This window comes from the organism of the source record quoted next, unplaced genomic scaffold (assembly GCF_019419815.1).
Source record: "Pyrus x bretschneideri cultivar Hongxiangsu unplaced genomic scaffold, Pyrus_bretschneideri_v1 Contig11, whole genome shotgun sequence".
Lineage (NCBI taxonomy): Eukaryota > Viridiplantae > Streptophyta > Magnoliopsida > Rosales > Rosaceae > Pyrus > Pyrus x bretschneideri.
Genome location: NW_025999402.1, coordinates 5,768,227 through 5,792,988, shown reverse-complemented (window position 1 = coordinate 5,792,988; position 24,762 = coordinate 5,768,227). Strand labels below are relative to the sequence as shown.

General features: G+C 38.3%; 2 protein-coding genes and 2 non-coding genes across 4 annotated transcripts; 2 read left to right on the top strand and 2 right to left on the bottom strand.

Moving 5' to 3' along the window:
• Positions 1-3,364: 3,364 nt before the first annotated feature.
• Positions 3,365-6,550, top strand: LOC103955853 (glucan endo-1,3-beta-glucosidase 3). Its single transcript, XM_009367762.3, is given in 5 exon segments — positions 3,365-3,724; positions 4,009-4,049; positions 4,051-5,440; positions 5,916-6,270; positions 6,352-6,550. Coding segments are annotated over 5 exon segments (2,052 nt in total). The 5' UTR covers positions 3,365-3,657.
• Positions 6,551-7,065: 515 nt separating this feature from the next.
• LOC103955852 lies at positions 7,066-11,649 on the bottom strand. Its single transcript, XR_007255315.1, has 6 exons — positions 11,491-11,649; positions 10,365-10,705; positions 9,696-9,803; positions 7,763-8,231; positions 7,570-7,671; positions 7,066-7,445 (listed from the first exon to the last, which is right to left on the bottom strand). It is a non-coding gene; the product is annotated as a nuclear envelope-associated protein 2 (transcript).
• Positions 11,650-13,687: 2,038 nt separating this feature from the next.
• On the top strand, positions 13,688-17,245 carry LOC103955851 (pentatricopeptide repeat-containing protein At1g64583, mitochondrial). Its single transcript, XM_009367753.3, has 2 exons — positions 13,688-16,342; positions 16,468-17,245. The coding sequence occupies exon 1, from the start codon at positions 13,887-13,889 to the stop codon at positions 16,074-16,076; it is 2,190 nt and encodes a 729-aa protein (XP_009366028.2). The 5' UTR covers positions 13,688-13,886; the 3' UTR covers positions 16,077-16,342; positions 16,468-17,245.
• A 1,052-nt stretch (positions 17,246-18,297) lies between these two features.
• On the bottom strand, positions 18,298-22,364 carry LOC103955850. The gene is made up of 4 exons (XR_007255313.1): positions 22,160-22,364; positions 21,073-21,417; positions 19,008-20,975; positions 18,298-18,684 (listed from the first exon to the last, which is right to left on the bottom strand). It is a non-coding gene; the product is annotated as an uncharacterized LOC103955850 (transcript).
• Positions 22,365-24,762: the final 2,398 nt, after the last annotated feature.

Genomic DNA, 24,762 nt, shown 5'->3' with positions numbered 1-24,762 from the left:
AACTCCTTTTACCCTTGAAATCAACACATGGTGTGATTGTATGACTCTCTCTCTCTCCCTGCTTTCGGCTGATGATCGAGTCAAAGAAGCTGCTTTTTGATTCACTACTTTTGAGAATTTAAGTGCTGCCAAGAGAAGCACAATAGAGTATTCCACATGGGTGTTTGTCCCCACTCAGATTGCATATCCATCTTAAATCCGTAGAAAGATGGTGGCTTTAATGGCATATGTTGAATTCAAAACCCTAATTAGCAGCAGCAGAATCATCATGTCATAAAGGCTGTGGCCACTTTTTTACGCTGTACTACTTCGTATGTGTTCTTTAGTTAGTTTTTTTTTTTTTTTTTTATTCAAAATAATTTTTGAGATTGACATAACTCTTTATTTTGATATTTGATAATGAAAATCGATAGACGTGGTTCCTAAGTTTGTTTACTGTAATACGTCACAATGATCCAAGTAATTTATCACAATGGTCACTTTAGGTACTGTGGTTTAATTATGTAACAAATTTTAGAGCAAATATTTGATTTTTCATCATTTTTGTAAAGCTTAATGGTCCACGTCTCCCTTTTGCTATAAATGTTTCCGAGTTTTTACAAAGAGTAAATGATAGCAATTGTCTCTCAATTTTAATTAAATTGAAGCAATAATCCTTTAACTAAAAATTCATTACTATTAGTTTCTTAACTTATCAAAACGTGTAGCTATGGTCATTTTCAGTCAACTCATGGATTATTGCTCCAATTGGGTTAAAGTTGAGAGAGCATATCCTCCAGTTAGATTAAAGTTGAGGAACTATTGATACAATTTTTCTTATTTGATTTTCTATATTTGCCTCTTGATTCAGCCTCATGTGCATGATACGTAACTCATTTTAACAGAAGTTCTAACAAAGTTGATGAAAATGACTATAGCTACACGTTTTGATGAGATGAGGATCATTGGTAATGAATTTTTAGTTGAAAAATCATTGCTCCAATTCCAATTAAGTGAAAGTTGATGAACCATTGCTATAATTACTCTTTTACGAAAGCAGTCTAATTGTCATTAGGGCAAGCTGTTTGACAAGAGTTATGTGAAATGATTGATTAAGGTGCGTGCTTGGACTACATTTTGCCACCGATTGGAAAATTACCTACTTACCTAGACCCACCAGGCGCAAGGTAAATATAACGACTAGGGCTTTTTTTTGTGACTTTTAATCTAATTCTATGCAGTGCAGTGCATGACCAATAAAAATAAAATCTTTGCAGTGCGTTCTTGTGTCTCTATCGTGCATTTGAGAGTATGGTACTCTGCATCTTCTTGGTAACTTTCACTTACCAATGAACATGCTGTTACAGGCACAACTAGAATTGTGGTCCTGTTGCACCAAACCATACACATTTCTTGACGTCTTGATGTGGAACCGTTAAGTTCTCTGCTAAGAGAAATTCTACTATGTAACCAGTGGTGGATCCAGAAATTAATATTAGGAGGGTCACAAATTTTTTTTTACCAAAAATAGCATGCATATCGTCATTTCATCAAGTCTTGGTAGGCCTGAAGTCATTTGGAAATGCATATTGCACACCTGTTAATGTATGCAAGGGGCAGCACCCAAGGTATCTATGGACATTCATCAAGTCTTGGTAGGCCTGAAGTCAGTTAGAGGGCATGTATGAAGCCAACTCTAATCTTTAAAGGGGTAGCACCCTAAGGTATCTATGAACATTCACTGAAGTTCAGAGGGTCAGCACTCAAGGTATCAATAGACGTTACCAAAGCTCGGAAGGTCAGCTGATCCCCTGCCCCTCGATGCATCCGCCGCTGCATGTAACCGGTGATTTATCACATATTTTTATGATGCGAGAGATAAACAGAGACTTGTGAACTACGACTCCACCCAAGATTTTGGTCTACGGCATGCTCTCTAAACAAATACAATATCACATGCAAGAAGGCCACAAACGCTTATCCGAGAAGAAAATGCCAGCACCTAAAAGTGGATTTCTATGCCTAATATCCGGAAGACTTTATTTATGCATTAATTTTTTGTTGTTTAATTTAATTTATGGGTTTCACTTATCAAAGCACAAAAGCTACTTTAACATGATCCAATCAAAACAAATCTAAGTTCTTTTACATTCCTTTAGTATAGGCCAGATGTTCATGCTGATCTAGTATGAGTGTTTCCTTTAATTCATAAAATCACATCTTTCAAATTTAGGGACAAATTCCAGACCTGAATTTCACACAGCAAGTCCTGAGTTCGATTTATGGTGCTAATGAATTACATGATGGTAATCAAGGGAGGCTCTAATGCCTTCTATGAGTCTTCACAGTCCCTGAAAAAGTAGATTGTCATGACAAAACCACTACTAATCTCCTTTTTGAAAGGAAAAAAAAAAAAAGACAATATCAACATGTTGATACTTTTATTCAGGTCATACCAAGACAATTTGGGATTATTTGTTGTTAACATAATGAGACAATATCGAGATAAAATCAATAGAGTGAGACCACTTACTAACACTAATAAAATGTTATTTGATAGAAAAAGGGTAAACTGCTATTTGACCCCTTGAACTATTATTCCAGTTGAAATTAACCTCTTGAACTATTTTTTTGGTAAATTAACCCCTAAACTATTTGAAATTAGCCAATTAACCCCTTGTTGGTAGATTTCATCCACTATTTCATCAAATTCAAGGGCAAATTAGTCTTTCCATCTTCAATTCTTACTTGTCAACTATAACCACCAATAAATTTATGACATATGAACACAAAATAATGTCTAATGACAATGTGAAATAGTCCTTTATGTAAACGTTCGGGTTTTTTATGTTTTATTATTATGATATATGTTTTACATATTATTTTGTGTTCATGTGTCATAATTTTAATGGTAGTTATCATTGACAAGTAAGAATTGATAATAAAATGACTAATTTACCCTTGAATTTGACGGAATGGTGGACGGAATCTAACGGCAAGGGGTTAATTAATTGATTTAAATAATTCAAAAGGTTAATTTACCAAAAAAATAATTTAGGGAGTCAATTTCAATTGGGAAATAGTTAAAGGGTTAAACCGCATTTTACCCTAAGAAAAATGATTTTTACACATCTATTCTCTTCCCCCGTAAACCTCTTTATTCTTATGTCCCTTTTTTTTTCTTTGATTTTATTCAATTTAAAGATCATAAATAAACGAGGAAGTGCATGAAGAGAAAAAACTTTGCGGAAATCATTTCTTTATTAGTAACACTGCCGACAGCCTTAATCATCATGGTGATCTTAATTAATCTTATACTTTTTAGCGCCAACTTTAAATCTTCATCGGCTCCTCATCTCTCTCTTTAGGAAAGATAAAGAAGCACAAAAGCATCATGGTTTGATTCTTTCCAATGTTTCTCATGAACCTTAGTCACAAAGCAAACTTATTTTCTTCATCATTCGACTCATTTTTGTCACTTTTTCTTTTTTGCCACCTTTGTCTTCATACACTTTGCGCTCTCCACTGGTTTAAATTCACTCCATTTCTACGTGCAATGTTATTAAAAGCATCCCCGTTCACCGTTGCTCGTTAGCGCTTTCAGTAAGGACGCTTATGAATCGCATTTAAAATCCGGCTTAGTCTTTCCTTGGAATCGCAGAAACACCTCACAAAATCATGGCCAATGCAGCTTCTAAGTGCCTATTCTTGTTCTTCCTCTCTCTCCTCTTTTTCTGTTCATCAGGTAAGTAATAAGTTTTTACTTTTTGACACGTTAGTTATTTTGCTGAATCATTTCTTCGGACTGGAGAACATTGTGTACACACTTACTCGAAACGTCACCTATGTCAGATTCCATTTCGATGAACACACTGATCAATTTGAAGTTGGATATGCATTTTTCATTTTCTGATCGGTTCTTGTTTATATAAATTTGGGTTATAACTGGTTACAGCTAGAACTATCAGTTAAAGTAATTTAAAGTTTCTGTCATTTTTTTCCTTTTTTTTTTTTTTTCACATCCAACAGGAACCCTGGTGGGTTTCTCATATCATGCAAGTGGAAACACTAGCAGTTTCATCACCTGGAAGAACATTATCATTCCTGAAGCAAAACAAGATCAACCCGTCTCAGATTCGAGTCTCTGTCGAAGATCCTAGGGTTTTAAGTACTCTGTCCAAAACCGGTGTAGCTGTTGATCTCTACTTGAATGAGAGGCAGGTCGAAAACATAATCAGCTCCGAATCTTCCCCAAAATCATGGTTGAAAACGCACATAATGCCTTTTATCTCGCAAGTAGACATCAAAAGCATCGTAGCAATTAGTGGCAATGATGATACAAGAAAATCTAGTCTGCCTAGGGTTTTATCCAGCCTCAAAACCCTACACTCTATCCTCACTAGTCTTCCTTTCGACCGAAGAATTAAGGTGTCAGTAGCATTTTCTTTGTCATTTCTTGAGAATTTGAGAAGAGGAAATGAAAGAGACCTGCATAGTATCTGTAGTTTTATCAATGAAGTGAGATCCATCGTTATAGAAGCAAACATCGACAAAGAATTGAGCATGGGCGACAAATTTGTTCGGTCATTGATCGAAAAAGCCGGCCTTGCTCATTCCGTTCTGACTTGTAGTGATGTCCCAATGGTTTTGACAATCAAAAGTCCAGCAGTTCCCAATACAACTGAAATGGCTCAATTCGCCGACAAGGTTTCAAAAGCTTTAGAAAACGAAACTCAGATTGCAAGTAGGTTAGTAGGGTTATATGCAGAAGTAGATTGCATGGATCCGGAAGATTTTGCACAGAAAGAGCTCAAAAGAGAAGAGGAACAGATATTTCCTTCTTCCAGCAGAAAACTCCTAAGCGATCTCCACCCGAAAACAACTTCACATGATGCATATGGCTCACCAACAATCTTCCCTACAAATTCAACACCACCACTACCCACAAATTCTCCATACAACTCCCCAAACAATGTCACTGTCCCAGCTACAAACCCGGTAACAATAACTCCAGCTAACCCTGCCACCCCCGTGGAAGTTTCCTCCTCCACACCTCCTCCCTCAAACCCTGTGAGTCCACCATTGCCAGTTACCACAACTCCACCAACTACTAACCCTGCGACAACTTACCCACCGCCACCTGGAGGTGTTCCCTCAACAACACCACCCGTCACGAATCCGATCACACCTCCCGCAACTTCTAATGCTCCTGCAGTTCCAGGGCAGAGCTGGTGTGTGGCAAAGAGTGGAGCACCACAAGCAGCACTTCAGGCAGCTTTGGATTATGCGTGTGGAATGGGAGGCATAGATTGCTCACAGATCCAGCAGGGTGGGAGCTGTTACGATCCAAATTCTCTACAGAATCATGCCTCTTATGCATTCAACAGCTACTATCAGAAGCATCCTGTGTCAACTAGCTGTGACTTTGGTGGGGTTGCCACAATAGTTTCTGCTAATCCAAGTAAGAAAAATATTTCATTCATCAGTACTTTTTGTTTCTTCCATATGATTTATACTATACATCAACTGAAGGCTGGTTGGAGATTTTGTTTGGGAGAGGGTTTTCCAATGCCGGGCATCCAAGCGGTACTCCGCATGTCATATTACAAGTGGAGGAATAATATATTTTATTGTGTCCATCCACGTGAATTATGACATGTGAGGTACCTGCTTGAATACTGGCACTTAGAATTTTTTTTCTCCTTGTTTATAATGTGGTTCCACGACTGAGAATCGCTTTTAAGTTTTTTGTGCCAAACATAGTAAGATTCGGTTTTGGTTATCAAAAGCAAGCTCAAAGAGGACTTAAGACTTTGGGTTAGGCTAATTGGTCTAGGCAATGTGTCCGATCTCTTGCACCCTAGTTCGAATTTCCCTCTTGTAGCATAGTGTAGTTTAGAATATGTACATCTGAGACTAATGTAATTTTTGAACAGGCACTGGTTCCTGCATTTATGCATCATCATCATCATCCTCAACCCCAACAACACCAACTTCGAATCAGACAACAACGAATCCACCACCACCATCAACAATTCCGCCACCACCATCGACAATTTCACCACCAACATCACCAACTCCGAATCAGACAACCACGAATCCACCACCACCATCAAAAATTCCACCACCAACATCGACAATTCCACCACCAACGTCAACAACTCCGCCACCAACACCAACTCGTAATCAGACAACAACCAATCCACCGCCAACGTCAACAACTCCACCACCAACGTCAACTCCACCGCCAGCAATCACATCATTTCCACCACCAGGGGAAGGTGTATTAGGGTATGTTTAGTGTTCTGTCTCATGACTGTCCAACTCGAACTACATTTCCAAGTCTATCACTAATATCACCTCTACTTGCAGCTTTGGTACTCCGCCTTCGGGTTTGAACTCAAGCAACCCGGCTCCTTCAGGAACCATGCCAGAATTTGAGCCCGACAGCCGTCCGTTTCAACCCGGTTTCAACACATCAATATCCACTTCAGCAAGCTTGCAACCGTCTTTTGGTTGCATCCTTTTCGGAACAGCCTTGGTTACAAGAAATATTTTTCTCAACATGTGAAAATGGAATTTCTCCATGTAACTCAATGAGTGATCAGATTCCTCATAAACTCGTTTTCTCTTCATAATCGCGGTTGTACGTAACTACATATGCATGAAACGACGGTAGAGGACACATGGTAGGTACTGTCTTGCATTAGGTTGGGGATGCAGAGATGGTTCTGGGTGAAGTGGAGGTAAGCTTTTCGACGTCAAAACCGGGGCTGCTATAGAAACAACAAATATCTTGAGGTGGAGAGTTGCAGTAGAGATTTGTGATCTTGTATATCTTTTCGTTGGGTATTCTAGTTCTGTGTACTGAGTTGTTACTAATAGAATTGAAGTTAGATTGCTTCATATATTTAGTAAACTAGCGCGGGAAATTCTGCTATTTATCGAAGTAAATTTCGCTCATTTACCTGAATCTTGATCGTAACATCACGGAAAGCTCTGAAGTTTTCGCCTCAAAGATGAATCAAGTGAGAGGGCAGCAACCAAACTGCTACGACCATCAGAGCACCTGTTGGACTTAGAAGATGAGGAAAACTTGAGGTATTAAAATTCACAGAACCTACCTGCAAATTTGATATTCATACGCTAATGTGGTTTTAACGAGAACAACAAAATTGCATTATCTGCTAATGCTACGTAACGAGAACCTCTACAACTGTGGCCTGTGCAGCTACTCCTAATTCTTTGACTAAAACTAAAGTTTCATGCTGTTTATACACGACACTCGACAGTACAATGATTTCATCGCTTTGAGAACACCACCAAGATCAACATGGACATAGACATCATGATTTTAAACCGGAGGTTTCCCAAAAGTTTTGTCTTTCAGCAGCTGCAGCTCCACCGCCACCCTGCTGTAACTGATCTCTGAGCTCTTTCAGAGCCTTGTCTCTCCGCTCACCCATCTGTCGCAATGAATATGTTTCCAAGGTCATGTTAGTCCCAAATATAATGGCAAGAACAATTTAGCAAGGACTGAGAATTTTATTTTAAGTTGACAAAAACAGTGAAAAGAAAACTAACGATTACCCTTTGAAGCTTTCGTGTTTGAGCACGAGCTTCCTGTAGACAAAACTCTAATTTCAAAACCCTCTTTTTCAGTTCCTGATCAACTCGTCGTTGTTTCTCCAACTGTCCAGAAAATTGTTGAACTTCATTACAGATCTATTAACGAGGACCTTATAAAAAAACTGGAGGAAAAGAAAGCACGTGATGGATGTACCTGTGATTCACACTCCTTAGTTTTGAGCTTCCAATGAGCAGACATTACCCTGATTTCATCTTTCAGTTTTGCTATTTCTTCATCCTTCACAACTAAAAGCTTATTGATCTCTTCTTCTACAATATTCTTTGGAGATACCTCATCCAATATTTTCCCGCAGCTCACCAGGCCTTGTTCAGCCCCGCTTTTGCGACAGCTTGCATAATATCCTGCTCCATTCTCAAACTTCATCTTTCAGTTGCTTCTGGGAACACTCTCTAGCTTAAGATCCTTCGGGCAGATTATCTAATTGCTCTCCTAGCCTAATTACACGATCATCTTGCTCTTTTAACGAGCAGTTCTTTTCATCTAATTCCTTCAAAAGTGCTAAACACTGAAGCTGTGCCGATTGAGCTGATGCAGCACTAATATCCGCAGTTGCTTGAGTGGCTGAAAGTTGTGATCTCAGACCATCCAATTCGGTGAGGTACTGCATTCCATTAATAACATTATAGTCAGGGAAATGTGTGCACCAATAAAGTTCACAACCTTAACTACTGAAAACTATGATATGAAAGTAGTTATCTTGGTAGCTTATAAATTGATGCACTGTTCGGAGACAATAGCCAAGGGATGTTCCAAAATACAAATATGTCGGCTATCGGTTACACAATCATCAAGGTAAACTCATAAATTTACAAAATCCAACTATTTTCCAAATCTGTTTGACAAAGCTCTTTATAGCTAATAAATATGGGAGGTTTAACAAGACACTCCCGGTACTGTTCACTTTTAATGAAAAACCACATTTATACCTTTCCCTGGTACTATTCACTATACCTTTAAAAAGGGCTTTTCATTAAAAGGGAAGTTTTTTTGGACTTTTCGTTAGTTTTCCTAATAAATAATGGTGACAAGCCGACTCAAAACTTCACAATACGAAGACATGCAAAACAAGCTTCAAACTAACAGTTATTTACTTGAGTTATTTAACTTCCACACGTCTTAGGTTGGTACTCTCTACTTCTTAATGTCTAGTTATACATAAAAAGTATGTTATACCTCAGTCAGAAATTAACTAAATAAAGTTGAATTTGGATTTCTGCTTTCAGGACAAAAGTTACATGTTATGTCGATGTGTTCTGTTTATAAATGCAAGTACTATGCGCCAGCCTACATGTATATATGCAGAGACTACAAAAATAAATTAGCCAATTTACTAATTAGTTACTAAACGCAATTGTAATGATTTTACGCAGGCTGAATTATTTAACGTGTTGATATGGAAACTGAAACTAATTTGGCTTCTTTGAATTTGAACTTATTAAGACTTCGTCCATTTACAAGGCAAAAATAAAAGACGCTGTGTGTGCGTGAGTGTTATGGGAAGTAGATGCTTATGAGCACAATTTTAATCCCATTGGTTTCTCATTTGTAATGTATCACCGAAGGGAAAACAAATGCAGGCTTCTACTGGAAAACAGTAAGCAAGCCAGCTAGAGAAAACTAAAATCTAAAAACGAAATGGCCACCATACATGCTATAAACAAACCATAAGTTTGTACAGTTCAGAAAAGTAAATTATTAGGAGGGCGAACAACCGTTAGTCCTATATTCTAACACTCCCTCACTTTCCTAGCATACTAAGAAAACCTACTTGAATTGTTAAAGCTACCAAAAAAGAGGAAGCAAATTATACAAAAACATAAAGCCAAGGTCACCTTTTCTCCAATGGGCTCCGCCAAAAACAAAGAGGCAAAGCCAAAAGGCATCCTCAACAAGTCCGGCTTATTTGACAACTTCAAAACAATAAGATGCAATGCAAACAAAAATAATCAACTCGGGATAGAAAATCTAACCACCTTAATTAGTCAATCATGTCCTTAATTAGCCAAGCAATTAAAAAACTAAATGCAAAGTTATACATAATCAAGAAGCAGGAAGCGAGTGGAACCTTCTCGGCAGCAGATGCTGAGACCTCAAGCTGCTGATTTCTCTGTTCCAATCTCTTCTGCATTATGCTAATGTCCTCTTCCAAGTGTTTGGCTTTTGTCTCTGCTTCCTGTAATTAGTACAAACAAACCCAAATGACCCCACAATTAAAAAAACTCCTAAAGAAAAAGAGAAATGATTTCCGCACTCTCCTTTTCTCTTTCTGCTCTTGAATCAATCCAACGACCGCCAATAAATAAGGGCGAGCAGAAGAGAAAAAGGATGTGCAAAAATTAATTCCAAAAACTCGTTTGGATGTGCTTTTAAAATAACTGAAAACGCTTTTAGAGAAAATGTTTTTTGGTTCCAAAAGCACTGAAAGTGCTTTATGCAAGAAGCACTTAAAGTGCTTTATGCAAGAAGCACTTAAAGTGCTTTATGCAAGAAGCACCGGTTATGTGCTTCTTTCAGGAAGCACCGGTTATGTGCTTCTTTCAGGAAGCACCGGTTATGTGCTTCTTTCAGGAAGCATTAAGTGTTTTTCAGAATTTACTTGCATTTTTCGTAATGATTGATTCCAAAAACATTTTCACCAAAAACGCTTTCATTTCAAAAAACATCCAAACAAACTCTTAAAAACCATGTCATATAAAACACAAAAAGAATATTGAAATTAACAACCACCACATGCCTGTCTTGTGAGGGTTTCTTTAACAAATGATTGCTCCTGAGACGCTAACCGGCTCCGAACATCTTTCAACTCCGATGCCAACGACACCACATTCCGGCGAAAACTCTGCTTCCTCTCATTCAAATCTTTCAGCAACGGATCAAAATCATGGACCGACATCGGTGACAGTGATGAGGAAGATGAGGAAGGTGAGCACGGCCTTGATTTCTCCGAAATTGACATCGTAAATTCGAAATCTCTTCAGCTCACGTCAGATTAACGGTGAAGATCCGTGTTGCTTGAAGGACAGAAGATCACAGGTTTAAAGTCTTTGCAGTGAAAGAAGCTTATCCTCTTCATAGCTGCATGTGAAGAAGTCGTTGTGCATTAAATTTTTATGGCCTCCATGAAATTTAAATTTAAAAAAAAAATTGAATAAAATAAAAGAAGTTGTAGCTTTGAAAGAATGGTTTCACGGATTTAACCTCAAAAAAACTGAAAATATAATTAAAAATAATAATTAAGAAAGTTCTACAAGCATCGTTTACTTGAGAAAATCCAGTCCAAGAAAACTGCACATATTTTTCTAAAAAAACAAATAATCATGCAAATAAAACACCTCCTCTCACTATCAACCAAATTAATCATGCCAAAGATGTGTCAACTTCAACTAATAAATATTATTGAATTTAAGAGAGAGAGAGAGGATAGAGAGAGAGAGAGAAGGAGGCATCAACTGTGTCTACTGAATTTAGAGAAATCTGACCTCAAAGTCTCCAATTTGAATACCTTCATCTCTAAATTTCTTCAGAAAAAAAAAAATTAAATTTCTTTATTAAAAAATGAACCCAACACTCAAAAGGTAGAAGCAAATTTAAATTTATGGCTGACCCACAAATTCAATTTCCCCAAAAAAATCAACTTTAAATAAAAACAGTGAAAAAGTTCTAATCTTTTTATAATTAACTAATAATTTGACTACTTCCTAACCTCTGCATGCAAATGGATCCCCAAAAACATCCTAAAAATCCCGAAAAACAGATCCAACAATCTCAGCAAAACATCAACAACACCAACATAAGACCACAAAGAACATCTTTTTCTAGAGAGAGACGGAGAAAGGAGAGAGAGACAGAGAGAGGGGTACCAGGTGGTGAGCCAGACCAAATTCGAGTGAAGAGAGCTGCTGAGCAAAAAACCCACTAGGAAATCTGTCTTCTTCCCAAACAAATGACACAGACAGAGGGACAAGACCTGAGTGCTCTGTTAAATCCAAGGAACAGAGAAGGTAGATCCAACGGACGGTCAAGATTCAGCTCTCGGATACCATCCGACGGCTAGAAATGGAATCTAATTAGGCACCAATAATCCCGTAAAATTAGCGTTGCTTAATTATAATTTTTTTGTCTTTATCCAGCGGGAGTTGCTGCGTTTTGAGCGAAACGACAGAGGCTGATTTGGTTCGGAGTGTCCGAATCTTGGGTTCGTAAATATGACGATTCCCGAAGCCATCGCTTGGTCCTCGTAGGTTTTGAGTTTTGACGCACTGCGCGGCAAATCCAAATTTTCGCCACGGCTAATGGGTTCTCGCCACGTGGGGAATCTAGGAACCCTTTCGGATCTTGCTGTTTGTTTTAAATAATGATGGTCTCGGTTCGGATTGCGGCCCATGCTATTGTGGGCTCTATGTACTTTTCTTTCACCGTCGACTTGTAGATTGGACGGTCGAAAATTAAAACAAGTGTGTAGATAGTATTACATTTTATTTATTTTTTAATCAATACAGTTCACTAACATTTGCCTGATAGCTAGGGTGTTATGTCCGAGGTTCAGAATTGCTTTCTTTCTTTAGTGTGATTTAAAGTAGGATATCGCTTGAATTTTAAAATATGAAGCCAATTTTATATTTATCGTAGTCAATTTGTTTTCGCAATTTAATTTAATTTTAATTTTTATAGTATAAGATTAGATATCTGATAATAAAAAATAAAATAAAAAAGATTAGATAAGTCTTTTTAATATAAAAAACATTGCTTTTGAAAAATCTAATTTGATTAGATAAATTGATCCTCATAACACGTATACTATGGATAGAATTATAGCTCTAGTAAATTAAATTATCTTGGTTAGGGAGGAGAACCAAGTTGATGGCAACTAATAAAGTTAGATGTTGATATAAATAAGGGAATCCTAATTCTCGTCGGATCCTCTTTGTAAGTATTCTGGGAATTTGTGAATTATATTCGTTCATCGTACATTGTGTGGTCAGAAATTATTTTAAATATTTTTAAAACTGACAATAAAATGTATGATAATTTAACTTTTAATGTTATTTTAATCTATAAATTTTTTTACCTTTGTTATTAGGACCCCCTGAGTTTAAAATCCTAAATCCGTCACTGATTGTAGTTAGAATTATAGATGTAGTAAATTAAATTATCTTGGTTAGGGAGGAGAACCAAGTTGATGGCAACTAATAAAGTTAGATGTTGATATAAATAAAAGCAAGGTCAACATTTAACATGGAATGATAGGGATCATGAAAATGAAGCATGTTTGTGTTAGGTAACTTAGGTTAACTAGATTTTGATTTCGTTGCACTCAAGTTAGATATTTTTATTAAATTACATTTTTTGAAAGTGTTTTTAAAATAATTAAAAATATTTTTAGATTAATAAAGTATTTTTTATTGTGTTTGACCAAAAAAGGTGTTTGTGCGTTCAAAAAAGCTCACGAAGTGCAATATCGCTTATTTCAAGAAGCACTTTAAGTGCTTATAAAAGTGCTTCAAGTTTTTGTGCTCAAAATTTTTACTTCTAATAGGAATTCTAGCATAAACGACTTCTAATAGAAGTGCTTTTTTTTTTTTTTTTTTTTTTTTTTTGAACAAACGATATTTTCTATACTAAGGGGGTGGGGGAGGCTAAACCTCAAACTGGGTTAGCAATAATAATGTGGTTCAAATTCATTTTTGACGAGAATCAAACCTAAATCTTCTCACTTACAAATGAAGAAAAATACTATTAGACCGTAGTACCAAATTGAGGTGCTTTCTAAAGAAGTATTTTCAACCGACGCTAAACCAGTGACTTCTTGAAAAAGAAATTCATAAAATAAGTTTTTCGGCCGATGTAGGCCCAAGTCAAGTTGTAATTTATATGCCGGAGGAAGAAGAACAGAGCTTGACCTGATCCGGGTCCATCTTGTTGAAATACGGGTTTTCTTTTCCACCCGTTTCTTCGGAGGACTCTTTGTTTTTGGTCTCAATCTAATCTTGACCGTCCAATAGAATCCAACGGTCAAAAAGTGAACGCAGAGAGAGAACAAACCTCTCTGCATTTCTTCACGGCAGAACACAAACGCTCACATTGGATACAATCTCGGCTTCCTAGTCTTCTCCGAAATCCTAAGGTGTTAATCTACTTCATGTCGCTCTTTCCCCTCAGGTCAGTGATCAATCTTTCCTGAATTGTCGTTTACCATTCGAACAATTTTTACTTTTTACCGGAGTAAATAGTAAAAACTTTTTCATGAACTCTTGCAATGTTCATAAAGCTCCATCCTTTAACATTTTCCAAGAGAATCCCCACCTGGGTCTGCTCGAATGCATATATTTCTGCATCTTCCTGCGCAAAAACAATCGAAATTTTCTCGGGAAACAATCAGGACCCAGAATATTCATCCGACCTTGAACAAAATATCCAGTCTTTGAGGAATAAGCTTGTCCCGGATAACTTAATCCGGGTTCTGGATAACACTGATGATTTGAGCTCAGCAGTGAAGGTGTTCAAGTGGGCTTCCCTGCAAAAACGGTTTAATCACACCGCCGATACGTATTTTCGGATTGTTTTGAAACTGGGTTTGGCTGGAAATGTTGAGGAGATGGAGGGGTTTTGTCAAAATATGGTGAAGGATCGGTGTCCGGGTGCTGAAGAGGCGCTTTTGGCCCTGATTGATATGTTTGTCAGTCATTGCAGGTTAAGTGAGGCAATTAGGGTGCTTGTGAATTTGAAAGCAGGTGGCTTTAGGCCTTCAATACAGATATTTAATGGTCTGTTGGGTGCTCTTGTCAAAGATAAGAGAGATTTTCGAGATGTCTTATTTGTGTATAAGGAGATTGTGACGGCAGGAATCGTGCCAACGGTTGATACTTTGAATTATTTGTTAGAGGCATTGGTGGAGGCCAACCGCATTGAGTCTGCTCTGGATCAGTATAGAAGAATGAAGAAGAAAAGGTGTAGTCCTAATAGTAGGAGTTTTGAGATTCTTATAAATGCCCTTATTGCGAAAGACCGAGTGGATGAGGCTGTTATTGTTTTGAATGAAATGGTTGATCTTGGTTGTCAGCCTGATTTGAGTTTTTATTCCTTCATTATACCTTTGTTTTGTCAGGAAAATAAACCGGATGAGGGAATTAGATTGTTCGAAATGATGAGAGCTTCAAATTTTACACCGGATTCATTGGTTTATGAGGTTCTGTTGCAGTCTTTATGCAAGAACCTTAGATTAGATGATGCGATAAAGGTTTTAGAAGAAATGATGGAAACTGGATTGACACCACCAAATAATGTCTTTGTGGATGTAGTAAATGTGTTTTGTAAATTAGGGAAGGTAGACAACGCGATGAAATTCTTGGAGAATAAGAAAATCATGGAAACTTCTGCCTGCAATGTCCTGCTTGAAGGTTTCTGCAGTGTTGGTAAATTTCTTGTGGCGGAAGATCTACTAGTGGAAATGTCCGAAAGGAATGTGACTAATTGTAATTCTTGGAATATTGTTATCAGATGGCTCAGCGAGAACGGAAGGATTAGGGAAGTGATGGAACTTCTAGGCAGAATGGTGGTTTCTTCTTCTCTTCCGGACTCTGACACATACTCCGCTCTGGTCGTTTGCCACTGCAAAATGAGCAACTATAGAAATGCTCTGGATATATTTCATCAGACTCGTGCCAAAAGTTGGGTTTTGGATCGTACATCTTACTCTGAGCTTGTCAAGGGCCTTTGCCTAGAAGAAATGACTCATGAGGCTACTGAAGTGTTCTGTTACATGTCTAGTAATAGATGTTTCATCGAGCCTTCCTCGTTCAATATGTTGATCAAGGGTTTGTGTGAGACGGGAAAGGTTGAAGAAGCAATAAGGATGCAACAATTGGCCTATTATGCCGGTACTTCTTCTACCAGTTCAACTTACTCAACTGTTATGCTTGGATTGTCAAAATTAGACAAGGTAAAAGATCTGTCGGTAGTTTTCTCAAAAATGCTAGTGGGAGGTTGCAATCTTGATTTGGATGCCTTCTGCGTGCTCATACAAACCATGAGCTTGCAGAATCGAGTAAAAGAATGCGTATTGCTTTTTGATATGATGGTCGATGGGGGTCTTATACCTGATTCAGAGAGACTATTAAATCTACTCTCCTGCATAGCCAACCATTCTCAGTTGCACATGATTTCAGGTTCACTAAATAAACTTATTTCTGATAGTGAAGTTCTAAATTCAGCAATTTACAATGTACTGATTAACGGCTTCTGGAAAGAGGGTTATAAATGCGAGGCCTGTCAATTTTTGGATATAATGTTGGAAAGGGGTTGGGTCCCAGATGCTAGGACTCATGGATTGCTGATGGGGTCTGTTGTTGGCAAAGTAGATAGGAACAGGTTGGACTATGATAATTGCACTGTCCAAGATAGTGTTAGCAACATCCTTGCAGAGGGATTAGATGATGTAACAGGATAGAAACTTCCATCACAATAATCGTTTTATGACCCGTTGGCCGCTCAACTACTTTGGTGAACTGATCTTTTTGCCTCCGATGATCTCTGTTGAAAGTTTTTTCTCCATAATCATTCACACTGAGCCCTTTGTAGCTGTGGTGCTTGCATATATTGTGCAATGGATCAGGGGATATGATTGTTGCCTGCCATGTTCAATAGTTTTGTTCACCTTTACCGAGGTTCATGGATCTCTTCTATATATTCAAACCCTTAACCACGCCAAGAAAGGTACTTTCTTACACCATTATGTTTCTATAGATTCAAACGAAATTGTTTCTTATGAAAATTCTGTGGCGGTTATATTCTGAACAGTTAGTATGCTCAGAATTAACTTTAAAAGTGACATGTTTCAGCCAAATTTTTCGAGCAAGAGGAAAGACGGAAGGTAGAGCAGTGATATCCTATTTGAACTAACTCCTGGGGAAGCTCTGTGTAATCAGAAGTTGAAGCCATTTTAAATTTAGAAGAATCCCAAGTCAGAACCAGACACCAGTACTGAAGTTTTTCCCTGCGACATCTTCGGACCTGACTTCTGCAGTACTTTTCTTGCGGGAAAACGGTACAAGGATGTAATGAGAGGCAGAGGGTGAAGGCTTGGATCGAAGTGGTTGTAGGTACTTTTCCTCCTGTTTTCCTTTCTGTACTACAAATTCAAACTGATGATTTAGCCGGCGGTGTGGAAACTTCAAGTAGGCAGGGACATGTTTAAAGAGCCTCTGCTCGGTATAGAGTGCCTCGAAATCTCAGGGAAAGCTAGCTTTTCCGGGACAAGAACTTGTAGTGTGCGGATACGGTATTAATGGAACAACCCTATACTTTTTTGAATGGGGATGCTATGTTGACAATGGATCTGTTTCTTATATTGATGGCGCAAAGAGTCCAAAATGTATTGTTTCTGCTGCTGATGTTGATACATATCTTGGTGTTGAAGTCCAGCCTATGGATGATAGGGATTCGCCGGGAAAAGGTTGTTACGGCGGCCTTAGCTAATGACTACAAGGTCACTTATGAAAAGAAGGGTAAACAAGATTATCCTTCTCTCTTTTTTTCTTTTAAAGTAGAATATCGCTTGTTTCAAAGAGAAAAAAGTCAGCTCAATGATTTAAGGGTCAAATATATGTGTTTCATCCTTGCTCGGTTTTCGGTTTGTTGGTTTAGTTAGATGAATTTTGATTAGTTGTTCCCAATAATACCAGTCTTACCAGAGTTTGCTTAGAAATAGCTGACAGGGGAAAGAAGGTTAACACCAAATTAAATGCAGTGAAGTTCACTTATTTTTCTCTTCTTTGTTGTCGAATTGAAAAGAAGAGGAAACCCTAAACAAGACTAAGAAACAAGTTCTAATATCTAATGGATTCCGATGACGAGAGGGATGAAGTCCTCCGCAACATGATAGTGATCGGAGTCTCCTTCGTGGTTATTGCCGCGGTTGTGGTGATTGTCGTGGGTGGTGTAAAGAACCCCGATGAGGCCACAGCGCTTGATCCAAAGCCAAGGAACAACTCTGGCATTGATCTTAGTTTTGCCACCGTCTGGCAAAACTGATCACGGCCGGGACTTTGCCCGTCTACTCTCGGTCCCATTGGCAACGATTCAGACTCGGGTGCTGTAAACCATTTTACGGCCTCCATCGACGCAACCCTAACGGTAATGAAAAATGTACAAAAGGGTGCAGTTGAAGAGTGCATGGGATTGATAGACTTGGGGATCAAGCAACTCAAGTTTTTGCTAGCCGTTCGATCAGAAAACTACTTGTTGGGAAGCAAGTCAGGTGATGTTAGGAATGGTCTGGGTGATCTCGTACCAACAAAAATGCCTTAAGCAGTTGCCTTCTAAAAAATTCAGACGATAGGTTGTTAAGCAAGCTTTGGAGAAGGCCATTGAGGTTGGAAGAAATGCTTGGGGCATAATCTATGAGTACTCTGCAAGGCATAATAGGGCTTCCATCTAACCTTTAGGTTAGACTACGTACGCACCTGAAGACGGGATCCCCCCACCAAGGCACCAACCACTCCACCACCACCGCCACCACCAATGCCGCTCATCCCCAAGGGTTGGCATGTTTACAAGCCAAAGGCGGTCTCTGGGACGACGCTCAGCTTCGACCCATGCTCCTGTAATGGCTTTGTACATGGAGGGAGGAGGCGATCTTGGCCGTGCAAAGGCAAGTAAAAGGGAATATCTTCAAACTAAACGCTCAGCATCTTCGTATAAATGAATTAAACATTGGCCAGCTGACCAAAAGGATAATTTACAAGACAAAAAGACCAAACCTACCAAATGATTGGATGCCAAATTCCAATTCCAACTTCCATGGTACCTTCAACTTCAAGTAACTCTAACAACATCCGCCTCCTAATACCTTAATAAATTAACGTAAATCACACTCATTTACCAAAGTTAAACTACCAAATATCCCGGTTAGCAATACAACTATGAAAACGAAGAATAATTTACATAAGCATGTCTACTAAGTTACTAACACATACATTCAGGAACACATCCCACTATCTATTTGAGCTGCTTCTAGTACAGATGATGCCCTAGCCGTCGCCCTATCGGATGCAATCCTATTCACAGAACCAACATAAAAAGTCCATCAATTATTAAGGTATGCTCGAAAAAATAACGCAAACACATTTGCCAAAAATACATTGACGAAACAAATAAAAAGATGCAAAATCTCATAGGCATCGGGGGAACTCTACTTTATAGAATCTAAACGTAATGCTCGTGCAAGTTCATACAGATGACAAGACTATACAATGAAGGCACACCTAACTTACAATGCACTTGAACTTGAATACCAATCCACAGGTATACTCATCAATAAACCAGTGAAAACATGGACGAAATGAAACAACAGGGGTTTCTACTAAAGGTTGATGCTTACCCGACATCTAATACTCTACAATCACTCTTTGCAAGTGGACTTGTTGTGCCCAAGACCCTTGCATCTGCTGCACTGGAGTTGACGCTTAGCCATATCTTGTGATCCATATTTCTTAGTAGTAGGCCTGCCTGGTGGACGCCGGGTGGGCGGAGGGGTTACGGTCACTAGTACTTGAGAAGAAGCCTTCGTCACAGGCATGTCTACATTTGGAACAGGATATATTGGTTCTGAGTATGTCAATCTATAGCTCTCAGTGGTAAAGTATCTTGAACAATAATCATATGGGCTCCTGCCCATGCAACGAATGACAGCAATTGCATGACAGCATGGTAAACCAGTTATCTGCCACCCTCTACAACTACAGTCCCAGCGATCAACATCTACAACTTCAGTGGTGTCACCATGAACCTCAAATCTGCTACCAGTCGACAATAGCACTTGGAGGTTTCCGATGTTCTGAGTTTCCTTTTCTAGCTTTTCCTCCATGGTTGGAGTAAGCCTCGTCAACCATTCATTAGATCCTTCCCTTCTTGTGTAGATCAACTCCATAATCTTACCCCTGATCACATCAACCATCTGTGTTATTGGCAACTCGTGTGCATCCGATGCCCAACTATAGAACAGCTCACCAAAGTTGGATGTCATATGGTTATATCGAGCACCTTGAAAGAATGAATTCGCCCACTTCTGGGGCTCACTTTGTATGATCCAATTGTAAGCCTCCAGTGAGATGCTTTTTATGCTTTCAAGACAACTTTGAAAGTTTTCAGGCCTATGCGCATAAGCAGCACCGTAAAAATCCTCAATCATTAGCCGCTTGACCTCATGAGAAAACTGCCCTTTCAAGTCCCTGATAAGTTGCTCGGTCAAATATCGCAGGCAATAGCCATGATATGAGTCTTTAAATATTTCCGCAATTGATTCCTTCAATCCCTTCTGTCTGTCTGCCACAAATGTCACAGGACAAGATATTGACAATGCAGATTTCAACTGTAGTAAAAACCAATGCCAATTATCATCAGTTTCTGCATCCACCACAGTGAAAGCAACAGGGAATACCCCATCATCCCCAGTCAGCAGCTGTCGCAGCCAACAATGTGCCTTGATATTTTGATTTTAAGGGAATGCTATCCAGGAAAAGGAGAGGCCTGCAACCTTGCTGGAAACCATACAATGAGGCATGGAATGCGACAAAGAGGCGATGGAAACTGGAGTCTTCCTTGGTGGTAAAAGTAGCAAGACTACCAGGGTTTGTCTCCATTATCCTGTCACAGAAAAATGGTAATTGATTATATGCCTCTTTGTACGAACCCTGAAGCTGCTCCTTTGCTATTTCTTTCCCACGCCAGGCCTGGAAGTAGTTTAGCTGTATACCATATTCCTGCTTGATATCGTTCACAATATCCTTGGGCTTATAGTTGGGCATATATTTTAACTTCTCCTTGATAATACTGGCCACCCAACTCCTCGTCGCCTGATGCCCTGTAGTTGCAACAGCACCTTCACAGGAATGTGTTGGATTCATTTTCTTGATACATATTAACTGAGTTGTCGACAACCTTGATGCATGAATTCTCCAAGGGCAGCCTTCAGCCTTGCACTTCACAGTCACACGATGACTATCATTCTTCTTATACCTAAAGGCGAACTGATGCGCAATGGCATATTTGCGCAATGATTCACGAAATTCATGAACGCTGCTGAATCTTTGGCCCACACCCGTAATAGCATTCTGCCACTGGTGTGCACCTTTAGCATGCTTCTCACCGCTAGGGCCAACAAGAGGAAAAATGGGTGATATTTCAGTGGGTATATCAATATGTGCATCAATAGGGCTGGCACCAGTCCACAACATCAAGAGAAGCATCAAGTGGGATATCAGGCTGAGTGGTATCACCCACAAAGTCCACGACATCAAGAGATGCATCAACAGGAACCACAGTTTCTGACAGAGTTGTTCTGCTTGACCTGAAAAATCCATGAAATTCATAAGTCTCATAAAAAAAGAAATTTTTTTTGAAGTGGTATCTAAACTACTAGCTTACATATCAAGAGAACTACCTACTGGGAGGCATGTTCGAGACATCAGGAGGAGCTACTTCCTCCATGACATAAATATCAATGGTTGCAAAATCACCATGAAATTTGATCATGCGCTGGAGATCCTTGTCATTGGAAACAGTAATCAGGGTCTTCTTGTTGCCAGGGAGGAAGTACTTGATAACCATGTTATTGTAGCCTGCAACCAAACATTTCTGTGACCTTCCAATTTAAACTCATCAAACTTCATCTGGTCATCAATGTCAATAGCATGAGCATCTTTGCCCCTATATGACAATGTACCATCTTTCTCTGTAAAGAATTCACCCCCCGACTGACAAATTGCTATGACTCTCTTCACCTCCATGATCTGCCCCAGTCATAGCAAATCGGTAAGCAACATGTTATTACAGTACATTTTATCAGTCAACTGTATACAAATTTCATAAACAGCATAGATCCTCTCTCACCAGACCTCATTTCACTTCACATTACAGCAATCCGTGGGAATTTACCAGCGTAAACTCAAGATTTCACTGCGACGCAATTTCGTTGAGCTTAAAATCAATACGCACTAAACATAAGCTCTCGGACTTTAACTTCTAGTTAGATTTTTCAAACTGATTATGTCATATTTATTTCTCAAGAAAACCACAGAGTAAACCCAAAGGGCTTGTGGCTAAGTTGGTTAAAGGCATTCACTGCTGCACCAAAGCTCCCAAGTTCGATTTCCCCCTCCCCCAATATCACTCGTATCAAAACTAGTCGAACCCAATTGCTCCAAATGCAAGCAATATTTTCAATACAAATACATTATTTACTCTAGTCTCTGAGGTCCCAAGCAGCAAAGGATTAAGCTTAGGCTTTGTTGCAAGTGCAAACTCAGAAAGTCAGCAACTTTCAGACACCCTCAAAGGGGTTCAACAATAAACGAAAAAAAAAAGAAGCAAATGGGTACCAAAATTTCGATCAAAACAAACGGAAATAACACCAAAAATTCAGACTTTAAGTAAAAAAATTCAATCCTGCAAAAGCGTACTCTGAAAACCCTAATTTCCCCAATACCAACACATCAAATCGCGGAAAAACAAGCGAAAATTTGAGATGATTACCTTTCGGAACTGAGATTGTCGTCTGAGTCTCCAATGCCCAATTCGAAGTTGGGATTTTGACCGTGGAATTTGGCTTGCAGCTCTGAAATTTGGGGATGTTTACGCATACGTAACCTACCCAATTTAACCCCAAGAGAGAGAAGAGAGGGGTATGTGGCTATTTGGTTTCCCACCAGTTCACCATACTTGTTTTCCTTCACAATCACAACCCATCCCAGTTTTTTTTATTTTTTATTTTTATTTTTTTTAAGAAAAAAAAAAAAGAAAATTAATTCATTATTATTTATTTTATTTCCATCAACGGCTCAGGTCAAGACACATGTTGAAGCCATTGGGATTTGATTTCAATTTTTTTACTGTTGAAAATCCAACGAACCAAAAAATATAATTGTTGGAAATTTAACTAACTCAAAACGTCCCTCGTCAAGTGTTGTTATCAATTTATAGAGAGTCAATTTTGAGAGAGTCTCTTTTGCATTTCTCATTACAAATTTTCATTAGTGTTGAGGATTATTTTTGGGAGTTTAAGTTGTATGATAAGCTTTGTGCATGCATACCATAAACAAAAAGCAAGAGAAATAGTTTTTGTGTCAAAAGTTAATTTCATGTAACTCGTAATTTTTTTTTTTTAAGGAAATGATACTTTGCAATAAATTATTCAAATATACAGAAGAAAAAAAAAATTCAAGCTCAAGATTACAAAGGCAAACAAATTACTTTGATCAACTGATCTAACTAACATTATCAAGTTGACCTATGTGTTCAAATTAACTGATTTTTTTTTTCTTTTTTTCTTTTTTTCTTTCACAATTGATGCCATATTTGCACATATAAAGTTTGTAAAGTCATGTGCCATTTATGCCTATCAACGGTCACACACAACCTAACTTTTCAAATCAGTAACGTCTTCGTGCACAAGCAAACAATACAGTCACATCGTTACACAGTATTATAACTAAATGTTAATATTGATAGACGATATGATTGATAAAAATGAGTGGAATACTAAAAGCACTTCAAACACAAACGTTTGTGAGCATAAGTACTTCCCATGCCGCCTCATTCTAATCTTGATGAATTGGGCTATTTGCGTGGTTGTGTTGTACTGAAGTAAATAGTTCGTACTCAGCCACTTCTTATTCTCAACAGGGTTATACAAAATCTTAAATGCTCTTATGTACTTAGTACTACGGATGTTTTAACCTGCTAAATCTTAGTTTTTATATTTTTAAAAAAAGCACTCTATATATTTTATCCGGTACTCCGGAGCACCCTATTGTGTAGAATCCTGCGGCTGAGCTCATGACGTCTCAATGGTTGTCAAGATTCTCATGACAGAGAACAACGACCAAACTCGCTTATTTTACCACTAAACTTGTGTGTTTTGTTTCAAAATTTTGGACCTTGGTAGGTTTTAAAAAATATAAAACTAACATATTCTTACATTCACTTTTGACAAGCAATGTTCTAAAATGCTTTTAGTACAAAGAGGAAGATTCAGATCTCGATACAGAAAGATACGCTATTCTAATCAACCCGTCTAACCCACAACAATATTCCACTAAGTTGTAAATAAACTCAGTGAGTCAAACAAAACTACCAACCGTGGACGTAGCCCAACTCGGTTTTAACACTAGATGGAAAATTGACATCGACTGGTGACGGTGCCAATAGTCTATTTAAAATTTGAGAACGTGTGCGGAATATGCCACAAGAATGTCAATCACAAACACGTACTACTTCACCAATTAAAGGTGACTAATACAACATGTTAGATCATGATCAAAGAATAGATATACATTAGTAATACATGATCAAAGAACAAATATACATTAGCAATATCACAAGTGAAAGGAAACCTAAAATAATTACAATAAAGAATTACATTCCTATAATTACGGAGAAGGTTTCAGATGAACTAAATCTATTACGATCACCTGTAAGTCATCGTGATTGTGATCATACATAACAATGATCCTATATTTCAAATGACGCATCAAAATAAGTAAATACTTTTAACCACTTAAGTTATACGTCAAAGAGCCCACAACTCTACTAATCTAAACCACGCATAAGGGAATTCAAACTTTTGTGCAAAGAAGAAAGTACACAGCTCTAGCCAACTTGATTATGCCCGAGCTTGCATCAAAAGTTGTTTCTACAAAGTATTCGTACTTCAAATTCAAGAACAGAGTGCAAATTTTTGGAAAAACATAGGCATAAACGCGCCAGCCGCCAATTGGTGTAGGAGAAAATGAAATGTGGGAGAACAAAAATAAAATTTCAAGCTCAAGCCCCCTTTCAGAGAATAAGAATATGAAGAAGAATCCAGAGGAATATGAATATGATCAGAATAAAATCAGCATAACCCAAAAACAGAAAGTAAAATAGTGGAGAATTTGGAAACACAATCTTTTCTTTGCCTTGCCTTCTAATATTTCAAGATTCTAAGACAAGTTACCTTCCAGATCCATAGCAGTGGGGCCCACAAGGAAACCCTCATCCAAGACTTCTTTAGTTCTTTCTCAAGGTGCAAAAATTTCACTACATAAGCATACCCTAACTAAGTCACGGTCAGGCACAATCGTTTCTAAAAAGTCTTA

Excerpts from the sequence above, each read along its gene's own strand:
- LOC103955851 (XM_009367753.3), top strand. The coding sequence starts at position 13,887 with ATGTTCATAAAGCTCCATCCTTTAACATTTTCCAAGAGAATCCCCACC.